This window comes from Perna viridis, chromosome 14, assembly GCF_037379345.1.
Source record: "Perna viridis isolate PV_CMFRI_1.1 ecotype Kerala chromosome 14, ASM3737934v1, whole genome shotgun sequence".
Taxonomy (NCBI): Eukaryota; Metazoa; Mollusca; class Bivalvia; order Mytilida; family Mytilidae; genus Perna; species Perna viridis.
Window position 1 is genome coordinate 26,647,412 of NC_142458.1, and position 23,079 is coordinate 26,670,490.

At 31.8% G+C, this 23,079-nt stretch overlaps 1 protein-coding gene across 1 annotated transcript in view; it reads left to right on the forward strand.

The window, feature by feature from the left end:
* Positions 1 to 22,726, forward strand: part of LOC148598811 (uncharacterized) — a 30,227-nt gene extending 7,501 nt beyond the window's left edge. The window contains exons 4-13 of the mRNA XM_088560260.1: positions 7,052 to 7,084; positions 9,151 to 9,311; positions 11,186 to 11,417; positions 12,604 to 12,773; positions 14,645 to 14,876; positions 16,048 to 16,217; positions 18,106 to 18,337; positions 19,525 to 19,694; positions 21,583 to 21,814; positions 22,691 to 22,726. Coding sequence (XP_088416386.1) covers positions 7,052 to 7,084; positions 9,151 to 9,311; positions 11,186 to 11,417; positions 12,604 to 12,773; positions 14,645 to 14,876; positions 16,048 to 16,217; positions 18,106 to 18,337; positions 19,525 to 19,694; positions 21,583 to 21,814; positions 22,691 to 22,726 — 1,668 coding nt within the window. The remainder of the gene's footprint in view (positions 1 to 7,051; positions 7,085 to 9,150; positions 9,312 to 11,185; positions 11,418 to 12,603; positions 12,774 to 14,644; positions 14,877 to 16,047; positions 16,218 to 18,105; positions 18,338 to 19,524; positions 19,695 to 21,582; positions 21,815 to 22,690) is intronic.
* The last annotated feature ends 353 nt before the right edge of the window (positions 22,727 to 23,079 follow it).

Genomic DNA, 23,079 nt, shown 5'->3' on the forward strand with positions numbered 1-23,079 from the left:
TATTTTGGTTTAAATATATACATGTAGCATTATGTCCCATATACATGTGTACACAGGAAAAAGACTGAATAAATCTAAGTTCATGAAAGCTCAGGATAAGCATTTCAAAATTTCTATTGAAATTACATAGGAAAGGGAAGACAACTCCATATGAATAATTTTTTTTGTCAGATTTTTGTACCTTTTTTTTTGTTTATTTCATGTAAAGTATGATACATAAATTGATTTTTTCTTATTAAGTAAGGTAGATTATGAACCACTTAATTTGTGGTAGGTCAATCATATTGCAGTTACATTTGCATCACTGCTGTATAATTCTGTATCCGTTTTTTGCATGTATATATTCCTCTAATGATCATTGTCAAATTTTAAGATTTTTTTTCTGCACCCTACCCTCAGTAGAAAATTCGCTTGAAAATCTTGTGATTTTTAGGAACAATATGATACAGCTTTCTGTAACCTAAAGTTTGGGAATCAATTTTGCGACTGGTTTTGTTAGGATCACAAGTGCTTGACATGCAGAATTATGAGCCATTCAATTTTGTTTATTTCTGTAAATTTTTTACCTTTATCTCGAACTAATGTATTTTAGAAAAAAAACAACAGTTTTTTTTTAACAGACTACAGTGCATCAAAACTATTCCTTTGAGCACACCAACAACTCTTTCATCTTTATATTTGATGTATAAAAAATTGTTCATTTCATATTTGAAAGAGTAATCAAGGGAACCAAGGTTATAGCAGTAATCAAAAGAATGTAATCCAGGGACAAAGCGAAAATTGCATAGAAGACACAGATAATAGAATTTGAACCATTTGTTGTACAGGGCTTACAACATAAATTTTCAATTTCCACTAAATGCTAAGCATTGTTGCTATAGAATATTTTTTATCTGTCATAAAGTGAAAATGGCATTCCACTATAGGACACTAGAGTGCAATTATTCACAACACTATTTCCAGATGGGAAAGGGAGGAGGCCCCCCGGGTCTTCACTTCCGCTAAAACCTAAAAATGGATCCAGTTGAAATTAATCTAATGCAATGTTTCAAAATACACCCACATACATGTAGCTTTTAAATTTAAAGTAAAAACCACTGTCATGAAGTGTTTCTGTCTGTGATTTAAGGCTGAAAAAAGGAGATACTTTTTCAAACATCAATTTTTCGGGTAGCCACCACAAGCCTTAAGTACCCCATAAAACTGCTAGCTTTCGAATTCAATACCTTTGGTTCCTTACTTTTTGTATTATTCTTTTTTCGAAAATATTGTTTTTTATTATCAACCAATCATGAATGTTTCTGTATTTTCCATTGGGCTACAAATTGTCAGGGTAAAGATCTGGCTGAATACCAAGGAGACATAATTATGTTATTGTAACCACAAGCACTATCAAATTTTGAATAATAGTTTCTTTGTGAAACAGATGAGACATACATTTGGTATCTCTGTGACAATAGTTAATTTTTTTTAATATAGCTTTAAGCAAATGCTTTTGTCCACACTAATTTTTTTTTTATTTTATTTTATCAACCAGAGTATGAGTTCAGGGAAGACACAGACAAAGTTTATTCCACTCAGTAAGTACATTTGTGTTTCAAAAAACAAATCTGAGGTACATTTTCATATAATCTTCTGTTTGTATGTATCATCATTATACACCCCCTCTCCCCTCACTATCATTCATGAGGGTATATTGTTATTGCTTAGGGGTTTTCCGTCCTTTCTTCCTTCTGTTTGTACTTTCATTATACAAAGGGGTTATTATCTCTTATCTATTCCACCTCCCACACCCCTGAATTAAATTTAATTAAACATCCATTGATCTTTATGATATCCATTAAACACCTGGATCCTTTTTAGCCTACCTTGCCAATAGGCCATGTGAGCTACTGTCATCACTATGTGTCTGTAGTCAGTCATTATCATCTGAAAATTTTTTCAAACATCTGCTCCTCTGAAACTACTCGATAGATTGTAACCAAACTTTGCATGAATGTTGCTTAGGGTATTTTTATTGTTGCTTGTGTGGGGATTTCTGATCTGGCAAAAAAGAATGACTGCCAATACCAAAAATAGAACATAGGGTCAAATTGTAGAATTGTGCAAATTACTCAAAAACAGTTCGGTTTAGCTAAAATCTGGTGAGAGTAAAATTGTTCAGCATGATGGGATGGACTTATATGCCAAAATTTCCAGAAAGGTCTGTTCACAAATGAATAAGTTGTGGGTCCTAAAATAGATCTTTTCCCTGAACTTCTTCTCTGAAACTATTGGAAGGATAAAAAAAAAAAAAGAAAAACAACAACATATGAAAATTATGTAAAACATGTTTCGCAATCTATGCATGTGGGTTTTTGGTCTTGTGAAAAACATGACCATAGGAGATAAAGACAAAGAACTATGCAAATAACTCAAAAAGAGTTGGGTTTAGCTAAAATCTGACAGTGATTGAAATTGTTCAGCAAGATGGGATTACCTATGTGTTTGTTAATGACATAATTTTCAGAAATATCCGTTGACAAATGAAAGAGTTACGGGTCCTGAAACAAATTTTTAAAAAAAAGATCTCCTCTTAGACAACTTGTAGGATGGACTGTAACATTGCATGAAGCTAGGATATCTTTAACAATTTTTTATATGTGGAAAACATGGCCACCACTAATAAAAGTTGACGACTTGTTGAAATAATTTGAAAACCCAAGAGTTTAGCCTAATTTTAATTAAGGGGGGGGGGGATGAAATTGATCAGCATGGTGAGATGGACCTTTGTTTTAATTTTCATGAAGAATTGTTGTTCAGTGTTGGAGTTATTGTCCTTAAAGAGAAAAAAATGACAAAGATTTATTTTGTAATATGGAAACCAGGTGGGTCACTAAGATGCTCTGCATTGATTAAATGATTCTTGTGACAATGGTATGCAAGGTCAAGAATCTAGCTTTAGAAAGCTATAATAACTATTTTTGACCAGAAGAGTGATTCAGGCTCTCTAGAGCCTCTAGTTTCAGGTTTTGATCTACATTCATTTATGAGTATTGGGACACTGGGGTACCCTGATCTCTTATTGGTTCCTCCTATTATACCACTTGATGGAATTCAATGGAACATTCACAGAGTCTTTCTAATATATTCCCATTGTGCACCTCTTATTATAGATTTTGATCCAAATCAATTACATATCGGAGGTCAGAAGGTACAATTGTTATCAAATGGGGGAATTTGATTGCATGGCTTTTATATTTAAAAAAGTATGTGAAAGATTTGTATCAATTATGTAGATTTAGATATGCATAAACAAAATTTAATTAGCATCCAATGAATGAAGGGAGATAACCAACATAATTTCAGGTTTGACATATTTAAATAATAAGTAGAAATATGGTTTCAATTTATGGTTATGCTTACAGCTCCAAATTAAGGCCGGGACCTTAACTTTTTGATAGGCAATTTTCTGAAATTCCAGAAATTTCTGTCTTTTCCGTTACTGGTACCAGTATTTATCATATTCAATCAAGAAACTACAATTGATCTGCCCCCCAACTCAAACTTACCAATCCTATTTTTTTTTCAGCATGTGACAGTAAACACACATAATTTTTATTTTGGCCTAAATACTTGTATTTTTATAGCCTTGCTTACTAGACAGACATTTTTTTATGTTGTTTTTTTTTATGCCCATTTGTCTGACTGTCTTTCATACTTTGCACTGTAACTCAAATATACTTATACAAACTCTATTAAAACGTTGATGACAAAGTTATTTTATTAAGGTGAGCTTCCTCTCAATTTTTATAAATTTCTGACTTTTTAGCTCACCTGGCTAAAGGCCATGTGAGCTATTGCCATCACTTGGCGTCTGTTCTTGTCGTCATCATCAACAATTATACAAAACTCTTCTCCTCAGAAACTACTTGACCAATTGAAACCAAACTTGGTATTAATGTTTCTTGGGGTATCCTGCATAGAACTGTGATAGGGATTTTTGATTCATTGAAAAACATGGCTGCCATTACTAAAAATAATTGAGATCTATCTCTGGTCAAATTTTGGTTTTAATCCGTTAAGCCATGTTGGAGTTATTGCCCTTTTCAACGATTTTTGCCATTTTTAATGTTATTTTTTTAAAAATCTTCTCCTCTGACACTACTTGACCAATTGAAACCAAACTTGGTATGAATATCCTGCATAGAACTGATGGGGGATTTTTGATTCGTTGAAAAACATGGCCGTTGTTACTAAAAATAGAACATGGGGGACAGACAGTAGTTTTTCACATACATCTTCTAAAGCGTTATGTTTAGCTAAATTCTTTCAGTTGCTGAAATTATCCTTATTGTAAGGCCTGAGAAAGTCTCCAGGGATAAAAGTTGTCATATGATTCCTTGTAAGAGTTATTGTCTTTGAAAGGTGAAAAATTACCAGATGAGCGATTCTGGCTCCTGTAAGCCTCTTGATGGTTTTTGATTTATGTGTATGAGACTTGATAGGTACACAATTAGAGGATTGTTTGTTTTTGGACACTAACTCAAAAAATATTTCAGCAATGTCAATGAAATTTCAGTGAATTGTTTATTCGTACATGTATTGATGGAAGCTCCCTATTAATATTTGCCAATTTGGAGTTGTTAAAATGCATAAAAAACAAGACTTCACTATTTTCACATTAGTGGTGGTAGTACCCATTTTTAAATAGTTAAAATCTCTTCAATTGATGTAAGCTCCTTATCTTTCCATTTTCCAGTGATTACTTTTATTCTAAAGTAGAGAGGAATTTCCCAAATTGCACAGTAAATTAAAAATCCTTTAAGTAGTTTTCATGCAAATTTTTTGACTTAATTGTATATATCCATTATGTATTCTCTCTTTGATTTTTTACATTAATTTGAATAATACATTTTTGGGTTATGGGACTGAATTCATTCACAAAATTGATAATTTCCAATTAATAGGCTGTAACTCAATACCACTGTCACCAAAGGCTGTGACATACACAATTAGTGAATTACTAGATTTCAGTTTTTGATTTTTATGAGCTAGATTATAATACATTCCCTTACAGCACCACATACCTCACCGCAGTATGTCAACCATTATGTAACCAGTCATTCTTAAGGAGGTAGACCTTGGGTAAGGGACATACATGTAACTCATGAAGTCAGTGATATGTATGTATCATATTCAATTTCACCAAAGGCTATCAAGATTTCATTTGACACAGAATGAAATTAATTTAAGTTACTTTGATGCTTACATGACATTGATGTAAAAATACTGAATACAAATGTTCTGATGATTTGCAAGAGTTGTGTCCCTTACCCTAGGTCTACCTCCTTAAATTAAAAAGAATAAGATCATACATGCATACTTGTTCGATATTGTATTTATTATTAGCTTGATAACAACATCAATAATGGTGTACTATGTTTGTATTTTTTTGTGTAGGTGTCATTCCAAACCAGGAACCAGAAGCCTGTTTGATTTTTGTAAGTACAGATTTATTTTTATCTAAGCTCAGTGACATCCTTGCATTTGTCATTTCAATCTATCAAAAGCAGACCAACAATAGACTAGACTTGCTACAAGTCCCTCTTTATTATATATATATATATATATATATATATATTACATAGAAAATCTATGTAATTAACCTCTCTGATAGCTCCACTACTAATTCCTTTGAGACCCAGAATTAATTAGATTTGCTATCAGAGTGATACATGCAATTAATAAACTATTTTATAAATTCTTTAATATTGTAGCAAGTCTATAAATAGACCAGTGTTTGGTATTTGTAAAAAGTGACATATTTTAAGCTTAGGGACAGTTTTCTTCCACTTTATTGAATCAAAATTTCATTGTAAATTTTTAAACATTTTAAACTGAATAGAGACTAAAAAAAAAAAAAAAAAAATTGATTCCCCTTTACACTGTCAATGAATTTTGCTCTGTACATAAAGTTGCAAAAAGTTTTATTGCATATGATACAAGTATATTTAAGTGTTATTATAAGATTTAACTTCACTTGGCGTCCGTTGTTGTCGTTAACAATTATACAAAACTCTTCTGTTCTGAAACTACTTGACTAATTAGAACCAAACTTGGTATGAATCTTCCTTGGGGTATCCTGCATAGAACTGATGTGGGGATTTTTGAATCGTTAAAAAAATGGCCGACGTTACTAAAAATAGAATATAGGAGTCAGACAGTAGTTTTTCACATACATATTCTAAACCTTTAGGTTAAGCAGAATTCTGATGTGGGTAAAAGTGTTCAGCATGATGAGATCTATCTCTAGTCAAATTGTGGTTTTAATCCAATAATCCATGTTGGAGTTATTGCCCTTTTTCAATGATTTTTGCTATTTTTAATGTTATTTCTTTTCAAATTCTTCTCCTGACACTGCTTGACCAATGGAAACAAAACTTGGTATGAATGTTCCTTGGGGTATACTGCATAGAACTGATGTGGGGATTTTTGATTCGTCGAAAAACATTGACGCCATTATTAAAATTAGAACATAGGGGTTAGACAGTAGTTTTTCACATATATCTGCTAAACTGTTAAGTTTATCCAAATTCTTTCAATAGCTGAAATGATCCATATTATTAGGACTACAAAAGTCTTCAGACTCCTTGTAAGAGTTACTGCTCTTGAAAGGGGAAAAATGACTTTTTTGTTTAATAGTTTTCAGTCAAGATCTTGAAAACTATGATAGATTAAAAGAAACTTTCAACTGTTGAAAAGATCTTGTGATAGTCCTACCAAAGACTTCTTTAGTCAAAATTGTTGGACAACTTCTTGTTTAATTTATTACCTTTGAAAGGCAAAATTCAAGAAGGTAGCGATTCAGGCTCCTGGGAGCCTCTTGTTTGTAAGTATCAATTATTACACATGATGGTGACTGTTGAAAAGTGAAAAACTCTCAGTAAGTTGGAACAATTTGTCATTAAAGATATTGTCCTCTCATCCATTTTATTTATTATTTATACACATGTATGTGTTAATTCTGATCTTATTCTAAATCAGACGATGTACTTGCTTTTCATTTTAGGTATTCAGTTTATTAGGAAAGGCTGTCTTGAAGGTTAGTATCACTCTTGTAATAGCTGAACATTGTAGATATTTACATGTATTTCTTAGTTATTATTATCCCCCATTCTAATGCAATCATCTAGCTTGTTAGTCATTCAATTCATCAATTTGTCTGTTACATATTTTAATGCCCCTGCGACAAACTGTTGGGGGGCATATTAATTTACCCCTGTCTGTCTGTCTATCTTTCTGTCCGTCCGGATTGCACATGATCATAGCTTGTCCAGGTATCTCCTCATACAGTTTTTGAACTACATCTAAAATATTTTACAGGATATTTCTACTCATGATGAGGGTGTGCAGGGCCAAAGGATTTTTATTTTTCGTGAAATTTTATGGAAATTGGTGCGAGTTACACTTAGTCATATTACTCAGAAACAGGGTTATATGGCTTGTTTGGCTATCTCCTCATACAGTTTTTGAACTACATTTGAAATATATTACATGATATTTCTACACAGGGTGAAGGTGTGCAGGGCCAAAGGACTTTGATATATTACAGATATTGGTGATAGGTTACACATTGTCATTTTACTCAGAAATATATGGATCATAGCTTGTCCGGCTATCTCATACAGTTTTTGAACTACATCTAAAATATTTTACAGGATATTTCTACACATGATGAAGGTGTGCAGTGCAGAAGGATCATGATTTTCATGAAATATTATGGAACTGGGTTATACTTAGACTTTGTTATTTTTGTCAGAAATATATCCCAAGCAACAAAGTTAGGGATTTGTTATGGGGAATATTAACATATTTTTAAGTGTCCATTAATACGTCTATTGGTTCCCTTTTTCTCATCACAACTAGTCTGAAACTACCAAACAGAATTTCATGACACTATGTGGCCAGGATACAATATGTAAATATGCATATATTTAGGAATTTCTGATCCCCAAATTGATCCCTTGGAAGAATTGCTGAATCTGCCAACCATGTCTTCATACAAAAATAAACATGTTCCTAATTTGGCAAATCTAGCAAGCGGTGGCATCATTAGTGTCTTACAGACACATTTGATTTCTTAATAAAATAAAAAAATCACTACTTACAAATGAGGCGGAGGCTCCTGTGATAAACAGGTCTTCTAGTTATTAAACATACTTGTATTTTTATGGACAAATTACAAACTACTCGTTGTAAATCAAAGATCAACTTGCCTAAGCTAATTGTATTGCATTATTTGGTAAAAAATCAAAAGGACTGTATTAAGTGTAAGTACTTGTAAGAATCAGGCAAAATGGAAAAAATCGGAAACATGCATGTCAAAAACACACCAATTTGACAATGAAGTAGTGAAATTATGAATTGTTTATCATGTTGATTTTAGAATCTGATTTTCTACCACATTTTCAACATTATAAGTGTTATCTCTATTATTTTTATTTAATCTGTTATGTTATCTACACTTTACATAAAGTTTGGTTGTAACTTGTTATTGTCTGTTAAAACTTTAAAATAACAATTTTTAGCTGTGCAAGTTTAAAAAAATAGGGAGACAAATTTATGTTTCAGAAATGCAGTGATTGAATCAGATAAGGCCATGCATTATTTATCACATTCAGAATGAAAAATGTTCCATCAAAGTCAAATAGTTACCAAAAACTGAAAGAATGGCCCATTAAAATTCTGAAAATCATTCAAAATGGTTCATTCTCAAACTTAATCCCAATCACTGTAAATGTCATTAGACAATATTAGAAAAATGAGGATTTTAACAGAGTTATCTGTTCATTTTCAGTGCATTACCAGTGGTATTACAATATACAAACACTAATGGAAGTTTTCTTTATTTGAAATGAAAACTATTTGATCTCTTCATCACTGGAGATTTTTTTTTTCATTTTGATGTTATGACTGTGTGTTTCAGAAATCGAACACTGAAGTGTTCAGTTGCAGTGCAAATCAGTGAAATTATGAATTGTTTACCATATGGGATGGAAAGCCTTGATGGTTGAATAAGTTCAATTACAATGTCAAAGTGAGGGGGTTATTTTCATACCATGTTTCACAGACTGACTGATTCTTACAGAGTATGACACTTTATTTCAGGCCCTTCAAGATGGAAACATGGGTGATGGTGGACAGTACAAGAAGAGTGTTACACCCTCTCTGTTTGAGGGACGAGATGGAGACCATAATGATGAGAATAAAGAAATCATGCAGAATAATGGGCTGATGCAGAATGGACTTGATGATGAAACTATGTTCAGGTATAGTTGATACATGTACTGAAGAACAGAATTGCCTACCCTTATGAATTTTGCAAATGGAGTGATTTTCAAGCAATTTTAGGTGCCTTCAAATGTTGTCAGATTCCTCACAATTTAGAAACTTACTGAAAGTTTTCTAATTTTCAGATTTTATTTGACTTTTGAAACTATTATACAAATGGAAATTTCAGTTTATAAAATCCATAAAAACGATGTTTAGCGTAGTCGTGATGAAAATTGTGGTGCCCAGTTGTGATAAAGATGCCAAAATGGTCATTTTGATGATTATCGTTAATGATATGAGTGAAACAACTTTTTTGGACAGAAAATGAACCTTTTTTTTTTTTTATCTCAAATTATTTTTTAAGTAAACCTTGCTGTTTTCATCAGAAAAGGGTAGGTAACTCTTGTTTAGAAGGTATTTGGTAGTTGTAATTAGGTGAAACACTCCCTACTGGTATTTATGTAATATATCTCTTTTTTTAATTTATGCCTTTGTGGATTTCAAAATAAGTTAATGAGGAATATATTTGAGGCTTTGAACTGCACTAATTAAGCTGCCTTGGTCTTGTAACTTTCCTGACTGAGTGTCATACGGTGCATATAGTGAAGGCAGATTCTTCTTCAACTTTGTATTTCAATTTACTGGGAACAAGATAAGAAAGTCTGATACACATTCTGATCAATTATTATCTACATAGATTTGATATACCATATTTTGGTGTGTATTATGCACACATTTTTCATATAAATTATTGCAAGAGTGTGGGGCAGGGCTTTCATTGTCTTTTCAGTGAGGAGGCTTTGTAGAGAAATTGGACCATCTACACCTTCAAAATGTATCAAAGGGGGAATGGGGCCAATTGTGATTTTGAACCATCCATTTCCACTTTTTGAACTGTCTACATTTTGACAGTAGCTGGTTCTTAATGAAATTTTTGATGGGGGTGCATATTATACAGCAATATATAAGTATTGGCCATGGAATAAAAGATTTTTGTAAGTGATAAGACATTGCTTATGATAAACAAACAAAGCAGAGGTGAAATGTTACAAAAAGACAGTTTTATCTAATCATCAACTCAAATACATTTTGAACAATGTTGAAGTATTGAATTTTAAATGTTATTTTCTCCCAATCTTGTTCAAATGTCTGAATAACATGTTTCAGGCAAAGATTGTACAATATTTTTTTCTTATAAAACATGCTTAGAGATTAAAATGAAAAATCAAAAAGTAACCAAAGTCCTTTTATGCCAAACCTCCTTATTAAATGCTTTTGCTGCTGAAAATGATAATGAAACTTAATTTGATGTTTTTCACTATTTTCTTCTTAAAAGTATGTTTTTGAAAGACAGAAATTGTAAAATTTTAGTAACAAACAAAGCCGGAAAAGTCAAATTTTCAGGACTTTTGATTTTATTTTATTAACACATCAAGGCCAATAAACTGACCAAACAAGTGCAAAATATTGGTCTTTTGTCTTACTGAATACTTATATTCACACCTTTTGACCTTCAGAATTGCACTGCATACAAAATATAAATGTGTATTATACACTCCAAAATACAGCACTTTGCTTGGTCATAAGATATGGCTTACCTTGTTCAAAAAGAAGTTCTAGGAAATTTCATTATTTATTTTATCAAGCATTATTCTAAATTGGTTTTAGTAGGCCTGTATTTAGAATTTGATTGGCCATTCTTTATGATTATTTCCACAAAGTTGTTCAGATCTGAAATGGCTTTTTTCAGTTTTTGAGAACAAATTAAGGGTATGATTCTTTTTTGCCTTTTTAATACTTTTCTTGATTTCTTGTTGCATATCATTCAGCCATTAACAGCTAGATACATGTATAATATATTTATTTGAAGAAGAAGCAGCCATCAAAATTCACCTATAGATGATGGCAAGATGAACCAGATGGTTAGTCCAAACAAGGGAGATAATGACTTTTTTGTCAACCAGAACCAGTTTCAACAGCCTGGTTTCCAGTTAGACTCTCCTCCTTTTGAACCCAAGGGACTAGAACCTGGCCATTTTGAGTACAACAATCAGATGATGCCCTCAACGGACAGTCCAAATTTTAATATGGACTATGCTCAGGTAATACTAATACCTGGTGCAGTAAGGATTTTAGTCTTCTTGATACTAAAAATCTTTTGCACATACGTTTGGTCTCAGAAGTGCAGATATTATTGAGACAAAATTGAAATTTATTGACATAACAATAATGCAACAAGGATGATTTTTATTCCACTTTTTAGCAGAATTCTGCTAATTGAAACTTAGATTTTGCCCTTACAATTCTTTTTTTTAACTGTTTATTTATTTCTGATTTGACCAATTTCTGCTTTGTTTGATGACCTTGTAAAAACATCCGTGATGCAAGAGCTAGATTCCATGATTGTCTGACTTTCATCGGTCAGATTCATTTTAATAAAAGTGGACAGACTGAAAAATTACCTGGTCTTTCACATTTCCTGTAGAATTGAGAATTAAAAGCTTATTGATATCTTGCAGACCATTAACTTACTATTGCTTCCAATTTTATCATGTTGATTTTAGAATCTGATTAGCCACCACATTTACAACATTATAAGTGTTATCTCTATTATTTTTATTTAATCTGTTAAGTTATCTACAATTTACATAAAGTTTGGTTGTAACTTGTTATTTGTCTGTTAAAACTTTAAAATAACAATTTTTAGCTGTGCAAGTTTAAAAAAATAGGGAGACAAATTTATGTTTCAGAAATGCAGTGATTGAATCAGATAAGGCCATGCATTATTTATCACATTCAGAATAAAAAGTGTTCCATCAAAGTCAAATATTTACCAAAAAAATGAAAGAATGGCCCATTAAAATTCTGAAAATCATTCAAAATGGTTCATTCTCAAACTTAATCCCAATCACTGTAAATGTCATTAGACAATATTAGAAAAATGAGGATTTGAACAGAGTTATCTGTTCATTTTCAGTGCATTACCAGTGGTATTACAATATACAAACACTAATGGAAGTTTTCTTTATTTGAAATGAAAACTATTTGATCTCTTCATCACTGGAGATTTTTTTTTTCATTTTGATGTTATGACTGTGTGTTTCAGAAATCGAACACTGAAGTGTTCAGTTGCAGTGCAAATCAGTGAAATTATGAATTGTTTACCATATGGGATGGAAAGCCTTGATGGTTGAATAAGTTCAATTACAATGTCAAAGTGAGGGGGTTATTTTCATACCATGTTTCACAGACTGACTGATTCTTACAGAGTATGACACTTTATTTCAGGCCCTTCAAGATGGAAACATGGGTAACATGGGTGATGGTGGACAGTACAAGAAGAGTGCTACACCCTCTCTGTTTGAGGGACGAGATGGAGACCATAATGATGAGAATAAAGAAATCATGCAGAATAATGGGCTGATGCAGAATGGACTTGATGATGAAACTATGTTCAGGTATAGTTGATACATGTACTGAAGAACAGAGTTGCCTACCCTTATGAATTTTGCAAATGGAGTGATTTTCAAGCAATTTTAGGTGCCTTCAAATGTTGTCAGATTCCTCACAATTTAGAAACTTACTGAAAGTTTTCTAATTTTCAGATTTTATTTGACTTTTGAAACTATTATACAAATGGAAATTTCAGTTTATAAAATCCATAAAAACGATGTTTAGTATAGTCGTGATGAAAATTGTGGTGCCCAGTTGTGGTAAAGATGCCAAAATGGTCATTTTGATGATTATCGTTAATGATATGAGTGAAACAACTTTTTTGGACAGAAAATGAACCTTTTTTTTTTTTTATCTCAGATTATTTTTTAAGTAAACCTTGCTGTTTTCATCAGAAAAGGGTAGGTAACTCTTGTTTAGAAGGTATTTGGTAGTTGTAATTAGGTGAAACACCCCCTACTGGTATTTATGTAATATATCTCTTTTTTTAATTTATGCCTTTGTGGATTTCAAAATAAGTTAATGAAGAATATATTTGAGGCTTTGAACTGCACTAATTAAGCCGCCTTGGTTTTGTAACTTTCCTGACTGAGTGTCATACGGTGCATATAGTGAAGGCAGATTCTTCTTCAACTTTGTATTTCAATTTACTGGGAACAAGATAAGAAAGTCTGATACACATTCTGATCAATTATTATCTACATAGATTTGATATACCATATTTTGGTGTGTATTATGCACACATTTTTCATATAAATTATTGCAAGAGTGTGGGGCAGGGCTTTCATTGTCTTTTCAGTGAGGAGGCTTTGTGGTGAAATTGGACCATCTACACCTTCAAAATGTATCAAAGGGGGAATGGGGCCAATTGTGATTTTGAACCATCCATTTCCACTTTTTGAACTGTCTACATTTTGACATAAGACGGTTCTTAATAAAAGCTTTGATGGGTGTGTGTATTATACAGCAATATATAAGTATTGGCCATGGAATAAAAGATTTTTGTTAGGGAAAAGACATTGCTTATGATAAACAAACAAAGCAGAGGTGAAATGTTACAAAAAGACAGTTTTATCTAATCATCAACTCAAATACATTTTGAACAATGTTGAAGTATTGAATTTTAAATGTTATTTTCTCCCAATCTTGTTCAGATGTCTGAATAACATGTTTCAGACAAAGGTTGTACAATATTTTCTTCTTATAAAACATGCTTAGAGATTAAAATGAAAAATCAAAAAGTAACCAAAGTCCTTTTATACCAAACCTTATTAAATGCTTTTGCAGCTGAAAATGATAATGAAACTTAATTTGATGTTTTTCACTATTTTCTTCTTAAAAGTATGTTTTTGAAAGACAGAAATTGTAAAATTTTAGTAACAAACAAAGCCGGAAAAGTCAAATTTTCAGGACTTTTGATTTTATTTTATTAACACATCAAGGCCAATAAACTGACCAAACAAGTGCAAAATATTGGTCTTTTGTCTTACTGAATACTTATATTCACACCTTTTGACCTTCAGAATTGCACTGCATACAAAATATAAATGTGTATTATACACTCCAAAATACAGCACTTTGCTTGGTCATAAGATATGGCTTACCTTGTTCAAAAAGGAGTTCTAGGAAATTTCATTATTTATTTTATCAAGCATTATTCTAAATTGGTTTTAGTAGGCCTGTATTTAGAATTTGATTGGCCATTCTTTATGATTATTTCCACAAAGTTGTTCAGATCTGAAATGGCTTTTTTCAGTTTTTGAGAACAAATTAAGGGTATGATTCTTTTTTGCCTTTTTAATACTTTTCTTGATTTCTTGTTGCATATCATTCAGCCATTAACAGCTAGATACATGTATAATATATTTATTTGAAGAAGAAGCAGCCATCAAAATTCACCTATAGATGATGGCAAGATGAACCAGATGGTTAGTCCAAACAAGGGAGATAATGTCTTTTTTGACAACCAGAACCAGTTTCAACAGCCTGGTTTCCAGTTAGACTCTCCTCCTTTTGAACCCAAGGGACTAGAACCTGGCCATTTTGAGTACAACAATCAGATAATGCCCTCAACGGACAGTCCAAATTTTAATATGGACTATGCTCAGGTAATACTAATACTTGGTGTAGTGAGGATTTTAGTCTTCTTGATACTAAAAATCTTTTGCACATACATTTGGTCTCAGAAGTGCAGATATTATTGAGACAAAATTGAAATTTATTGACATAACAATAATGCAACAAGGATGATTTTTATTCCACTTTTTAGCAGAATTCTGCTAATTGAAACTTAGAGTTTACCCTTACAATTCTGTTTTTTTTTACTGTTTAATTATTTCTGATTTGACCAATTTCTGCTTTGTTTGATGACCTTGTAAAATCATCCGTGATGCAAGAGCTAGATTCCATGATTGTCTGACTTTCATTGGTCAGATTCATTTTAAAAAAGTGGACAGACTGAAAAATTACCTGGTCTTTCACATTTCCTGTAGAATTGAGAATTAAAAGCTTATTGATATCTTGCAGACCATTAACTTACTATTGCTTCCAATTTTATCATGTTGATTTTAGAATCTGATTAGCCACCACATTTACAACATTATAAGTGTTATCTCTATTATTTTTATTTAATCTGTTAAGTTATCTACAATTTACATAAAGTTTGGTTGTAACTTGTTATTTGTCTGTTAAAACTTTAAAATAACAATTTTTAGCTGTGCAAGTTTAAAAAAATAGGGAGACAAATTTATGTTTCAGAAATGCAGTGATTGAATCAGATAAGGCCATGCATTATTTATCACATTCAGAATAAAAAGTGTTCCATCAAAGTCAAATATTTACCAAAAAAATGAAGGAATGGCCCATTAAAATTCTGAAAATCATTCAAAATGGTTCATTCTCAAACTTAATCCCAATCACTGTAAATGTCATTAGACAATATTAGAAAAATGAGGATTTGAACAGAGTTATCTGTTCATTTTCAGTGCACTACCAGTGGTATTACAATATACAAACACTAATGGAAGTTTTCTTTATTTGAAATGAACACTATTTGATCTCTTCATCACTGGAGATTTTTTTTTTCATTTTGATGTTATGACTGTGGGTTTCAGAAATCGAACACTGAAGTGTTCAGTTGCAGTGCAAATCAGTGAAATTATGAATTGTTTACCATATGGGATTGAATAAGTTCAATTACAATGTCAAAGTGAGGGGGTTATTTTCATACCATGTTTCACAGACTGACTGATTCTTACAGAGTATGACACTTTATTTCAGGCCCTTCAAGATGGAAACATGGGTAACATGGGTGATGGTGGACAGTACAAGAAGAGTGTTACACCCTCTCTGTTTGAGGGACGAGATGGAGACCATAATGATGATAATAAAGAAATCATGCAGAAAAATGGGCTGATGCAGAATGGACTTGATGATGAAAATGTGTTCAGGTATAGTTGATACATGTACTGAAGAACAGAGTTGCCTACCCTTATGAATTTTGCAAATGGAGTGATTTTCAAGCAATTTTATGCGCCTTCAAATGTTGTCAGATTCCTCACAATTTAGAAACTTACTGAAAGTTTTCTAATTTTCAGATTTTATTTGACTCTTGAAACTATTATACAAATGGACATTTCAGTTTAAAAAATCCAAAAAAACGATTTTTAGCGTAGTCGTGATGAAAATTGTGGTGCCCAGTTGTGATAAAGATGCCAAAATGGTCATTTTGATGATTATCGTTAATGATATGAGTGAAACAACTTTTTTGGACAGAAAATGAACCCTTTTTTTTTTTTTATCTCAAATTATTTTTTTTAAGTAAACCTTGCTGTTTTCATCAGAAAAGGGTAGATAACTCTTGTTTAGACTGTATTTGGTAGTTGTAAATGGTTGTAATTAGATGAAACATCCCCTACTGGTATCTCTGTAATAACTAACTTTTATTAATTTATGCCTTTTTGGATTTCAAAATAAGTTAATGAGGAATATATTTGAGGCTTTGAACTGCACTAATTAAGCCGACTTGGTCTTGTAACTTTCCTGACTGAGTGACATACGGTGCATATAGTGAAGGTAGATTCTTCTTCAACTTTGTATTTCAATTTACTGGGAACAAGATAAGAAAGTCTGATACACATTCTGATCAATTATTATCTACATAGATTTGATATACCATATTTTGGTGTGTATTATGCACACATTTTTCATATAAATTATTGCAAGAGTGTGGGGCAGGGCTTTCATTGTCTTTTCAGTGAGGAGGCTTTGTAGAGAAATTGGACCATCTACACCTTCAAAATGTATCAAAGAGGGAATGGGGCCAATTGTGATTTTGAACCATCTATTTCCACTTTTTGAACTGTCTACATTTTGACAGTAGCCGGTTCTTAATGAAATGTTTGATGGGGGTGTGTATTATACAGCAATATATAAGTATTGGCCATGGAATAAAAGATTTTTGTAAGAGAAAAGATATTGCTTATGATAAACAAACAAAGCAGAGGTGAAATGTTACAAAAAGACAGTTTTATCTAATCATCAATTCAAATACATTTTGAACAATGTTGAAGTATTGAATTTTAAATGTTATTTTCTCCCAATCTTGTTCAAATGTCTGAATAACATGTTTCAGGCAAAGGTTGTACAATATTTTTTTTCTTATAAAACATGCTTAGAGATTAAAATGAAAAATCAAAAAGTAACCAAAGTCCTTTTATGCCAAACCTCCTTATTAAATGCTTTTGCAGCTGAAAATGATAATGAAACTTAATTTGATGTTTTTCACTATTTTCTTCTTAAAAGTATGTTTTTGAAAGACAGAAATTGTAAAATTTTAGTAACAAACAAAGCCGGAAAAGTCAAATTTTCAGGACTTTTGATTTTATTTTATTAACACATCAAGGCCAATAAACTGACCAAACAAGTGCAAAATATTGGTCTTTTGTCTTACTGAATACTTATATTCACACCTTTTGACCTTCAGAATTGCACTGCATACAAAATATAAATGTGTATTATACACTCCAAAATACAGCACTTTGCTTGGTCATAAGATATGGCTTACCTTGTTCAAAAAGGAGTTCTAGGAAATTTCATTATTTATTTTATCAAGCATTATTCTAAATTGGTTTTAGTAGGCCTGTATTTAGAATTTGATTGGCCATTCTTTATGATTATTTCCACAAAGTTGTTCAGATCTGAAATGGCTTTTTTCAGTTTTTGAGAACAAATTAAGCGTATGATTCTTTTTTGCCTTTTTAATACTTTTCTTGATTTCTTGTTGCATATCATTCAGCCATTAACAGCTAGATACATGTATAATATATTTATTTGAAGAAGAAGCAGCCATCAAAATTCACCTATAGATGATGGCATGATGAACCAGATGGTTAGTCCAAACAAGGGAGATAATGTCTTTTTTGACAACCAGAACCAGTTTCAACAGCCTGGTTTCCAGTTAGACTCTCCTCCTTTTGAACCCAAGGGACTAGAACCTGGCCATTTTGAGTACAACAATCAGATGATGCCCTCAACGGACAGTCCAAATTTTAATATGGACTATGCTCAGGTAATACTAATACCTGGTGCAGTGAGGATTTTAGTCTTCTTGATACTAAAAATCTTTTGCACATACATTTGGTCTCAGAAGTGCAGATATTATTGAGACAAAATTGAAATTTATTGACATAACAATAATGCAACAAGGATGATTTTTATTCCACTTTTTAGCAGAATTCTGCTAATTGAAACTTAGAGTTTACCCTTACAATTCTGTTTTTTTTACTGTTTAATTATTTCTGATTTGACCAATTTCTGCTTTGTTTGATGACCTTGTAAAATCATCCGTGATGCAAGAGCTAGATTCCATGATTGTCTGACTTTCATTGGTCAGATTCATTTTAAAAAAAGTGGACAGACTGAAAAATTACCTGGTCTTTCACATTTCCTGTAGAATTGAGAATTAAAAGCTTATTGATATCTTGCAGACCATTAACTTACTATTGCTTCCAATTTTATCATGTTGATTTTAGAATCTGATTAGCCACCACATTTACAACATTATAAGTGTTATCTCTATTATTTTTATTTAATCTGTTAAGTTATCTACAATTTACATAAAGTTTGGTTGTAACTTGTTATTTGTCTGTTAAAACTTTAAAATAACAATTTTTAGCTGTGCAAGTTTAAAAAAATAGGGAGACAAATTTATGTTTCAGAAATGCAGTGATTGAATCAGATAAGGCCATGCATTATTTATCACATTCAGAATAAAAAGTGTTCCATCAAAGTCAAATATTTACCAAAAAAATGAAAGAATGGCCCATTAAAATTCTGAAAATCATTCAAAATGGTTCATTCTCAAACTTAATCCCAATCACTGTAAATGTCATTAGACAATATTAGAAAAATGAGGATTTTAACAGAGTTATCTGTTCATTTTCAGTGCATTACCAGTGGTATTACAATATACAAACACTAATGGAAGTTTTCTTTATTTGAAATGAAAACTATTTGATCTCTTCATCACTGGAGATTTTTTTTTTCATTTTGATGTTATGACTGTGTGTTTCAGAAATCGAACACTGAAGTGTTCAGTTGCAGTGCAAATCAGTGAAATTATGAATTGTTTACCATATGGGATGGAAAGCCTTGATGGTTGAATAAGTTCAATTACAATGTCAAAGTGAGGGGGTTATTTTCATACCATGTTTCACAGACTGACTGATTCTTACAGAGTATGACACTTTATTTCAGGCCCTTCAAGATGGAAACATGGGTAACATGGGTGATGGTGGACAGTACAAGAAGAGTGTTACACCCTCTCTGTTTGAGGGACGAGATGGAGACCATAATGATGATAATAAAGAAATCATGCAGAAAAATGGGCTGATGCAGAATGGACTTGATGATGAAAATGTGTTCAGGTATAGTTGATACATGTACTGAAGAACAGAGTTGCCTACCCTTATGAATTTTGCAAATGGAGTGATTTTCAAGCAATTTTATGCGCCTTCAAATGTTGTCAGATTCCTCACAATTTAGAAACTTACTGAAAGTTTTCTAATTTTCAGATTTTATTTGACTCTTGAAACTATTATACAAATGGACATTTCAGTTTAAAAAATCCAAAAAAACGATTTTTAGCGTAGTCGTGATGAAAATTGTGGTGCCCAGTTGTGATAAAGATGCCAAAATGGTCATTTTGATGATTATCGTTAATGATATGAGTGAAACAACTTTTTTGGACAGAAAATGAACCCTTTTTTTTTTTTTATCTCAAATTATTTTTTTTAAGTAAACCTTGCTGTTTTCATCAGAAAAGGGTAGATAACTCTTGTTTAGACTGTATTTGGTAGTTGTAAATGGTTGTAATTAGATGAAACATCCCCTACTGGTATCTCTGTAATAACTAACTTTTATTAATTTATGCCTTTTTGGATTTCAAAATAAGTTAATGAGGAATATATTTGAGGCTTTGAACTGCACTAATTAAGCCGACTTGGTCTTGTAACTTTCCTGACTGAGTGACATACGGTGCATATAGTGAAGGTAGATTCTTCTTCAACTTTGTATTTCAATTTACTGGGAACAAGATAAGAAAGTCTGATACACATTCTGATCAATTATTATCTACATAGATTTGATATACCATATTTTGGTGTGTATTATGCACACATTTTTCATATAAATTATTGCAAGAGTGTGGGGCAGGGCTTTCATTGTCTTTTCAGTGAGGAGGCTTTGTAGAGAAATTGGACCATCTACACCTTCAAAATGTATCAAAGAGGGAATGGGGCCAATTGTGATTTTGAACCATCTATTTCCACTTTTTGAACTGTCTACATTTTGACAGTAGCCGGTTCTTAATGAAATGTTTGATGGGGGTGTGTATTATACAGCAATATATAAGTATTGGCCATGGAATAAAAGATTTTTGTAAGAGAAAAGATATTGCTTATGATAAACAAACAAAGCAGAGGTGAAATGTTACAAAAAGACAGTTTTATCTAATCATCAATTCAAATACATTTTGAACAATGTTGAAGTATTGAATTTTAAATGTTATTTTCTCCCAATCTTGTTCAAATGTCTGAATAACATGTTTCAGGCAAAGGTTGTACAATATTTTTTTTCTTATAAAACATGCTTAGAGATTAAAATGAAAAATCAAAAAGTAACCAAAGTCCTTTTATGCCAAACCTCCTTATTAAATGCTTTTGCTGCTGAAAATGATAATGAAACTTAATTTGATGTTTTTCACTATTTTCTTCTTAAAAGTATGTTTTTGAAAGACAGAAATTGTAAAATTTTAGTAACAAACAAAGCCGGAAAAGTCAAATTTTCAGGACTTTTGATTTTATTTTATTAACACATCAAGGCCAATAAACTGACCAAACAAGTGCAAAATATTGGTCTTTTGTCTTACTGAATACTTATATTCACACCTTTTGACCTTCAGAATTGCACTGCATACAAAATATAAATGTGTATTATACACTCCAAAATACAGCACTTTGCTTGGTCATAAGATATGGCTTACCTTGTTCAAAAAGGAGTTCTAGGAAATTTCATTATTTATTTTATCAAGCATTATTCTAAATTGGTTTTAGTAGGCCTGTATTTAGAATTTGATTGGCCATTCTTTATGATTATTTCCACAAAGTTGTTCAGATCTGAAATGGCTTTTTTCAGTTTTTGAGAACAAATTAAGCGTATGATTCTTTTTTGCCTTTTTAATACTTTTCTTGATTTCTTGTTGCATATCATTCAGCCATTAACAGCTAGATACATGTATAATATATTTATTTGAAGAAGAAGCAGCCATCAAAATTCACCTATAGATGATGGCATGATGAACCAGATGGTTAGTCCAAACAAGGGAGATAATGTCTTTTTTGACAACCAGAACCAGTTTCAACAGCCTGGTTTCCAGTTAGACTCTCCTCCTTTTGAACCCAAGGGACTAGAACCTGGCCATTTTGAGTACAACAATCAGATGATGCCCTCAACGGACAGTCCAAATTTTAATATGGACTATGCTCAGGTAATACTAATACCTGGTGCAGTGAGGATTTTAGTCTTCTTGATACTAAAAATCTTTTGCACATACATTTGGTCTCAGAAGTGCAGATATTATTGAGACAAAATTGAAATTTATTGACATAACAATAATGCAACAAGGATGATTTTTATTCCACTTTTTAGCAGAATTCTGCTAATTGAAACTTAGAGTTTACCCTTACAATTCTGTTTTTTTTACTGTTTAATTATTTCTGATTTGACCAATTTCTGCTTTGTTTGATGACCTTGTAAAATCATCCGTGATGCAAGAGCTAGATTCCATGATTGTCTGACTTTCATTGGTCAGATTCATTTTAAAAAAAGTGGACAGACTGAAAAATTACCTGGTCTTTCACATTTCCTGTAGAATTGAGAATTAAAAGCTTATTGATATCTTGCAGACCATTAACTTACTATTGCTTCCAATTTTATCATGTTGATTTTAGAATCTGATTAGCCACCACATTTACAACATTATAAGTGTTATCTCTATTATTTTTATTTAATCTGTTAAGTTATCTACAATTTACATAAAGTTTGGTTGTAACTTGTTATTTGTCTGTTAAAACTTTAAAATAACAATTTTTAGCTGTGCAAGTTTAAAAAAATAGGGAGACAAATTTATGTTTCAGAAATGCAGTGATTGAATCAGATAAGGCCATGCATTATTTATCACATTCAGAATAAAAAGTGTTCCATCAAAGTCAAATATTTACCAAAAAAATGAAAGAATGGCCCATTAAAATTCTGAAAATCATTCAAAATGGTTCATTCTCAAACTTAATCCCAATCACTGTAAATGTCATTAGACAATATTAGAAAAATGAGGATTTTAACAGAGTTATCTGTTCATTTTCAGTGCATTACCAGTGGTATTACAATATACAAACACTAATGGAAGTTTTCTTTATTTGAAATGAAAACTATTTGATCTCTTCATCACTGGAGATTTTTTTTTTCATTTTGATGTTATGACTGTGTGTTTCAGAAATCGAACACTGAAGTGTTCAGTTGCAGTGCAAATCAGTGAAATTATGAATTGTTTACCATATGGGATGGAAAGCCTTGATGGTTGAATAAGTTCAATTACAATGTCAAAGTGAGGGGGTTATTTTCATACCATGTTTCACAGACTGACTGATTCTTACAGAGTATGACACTTTATTTCAGGCCCTTCAAGATGGAAACATGGGTAACATGGGTGATGGTGGACAGTACAAGAAGAGTGCTACACCCTCTCTGTTTGAG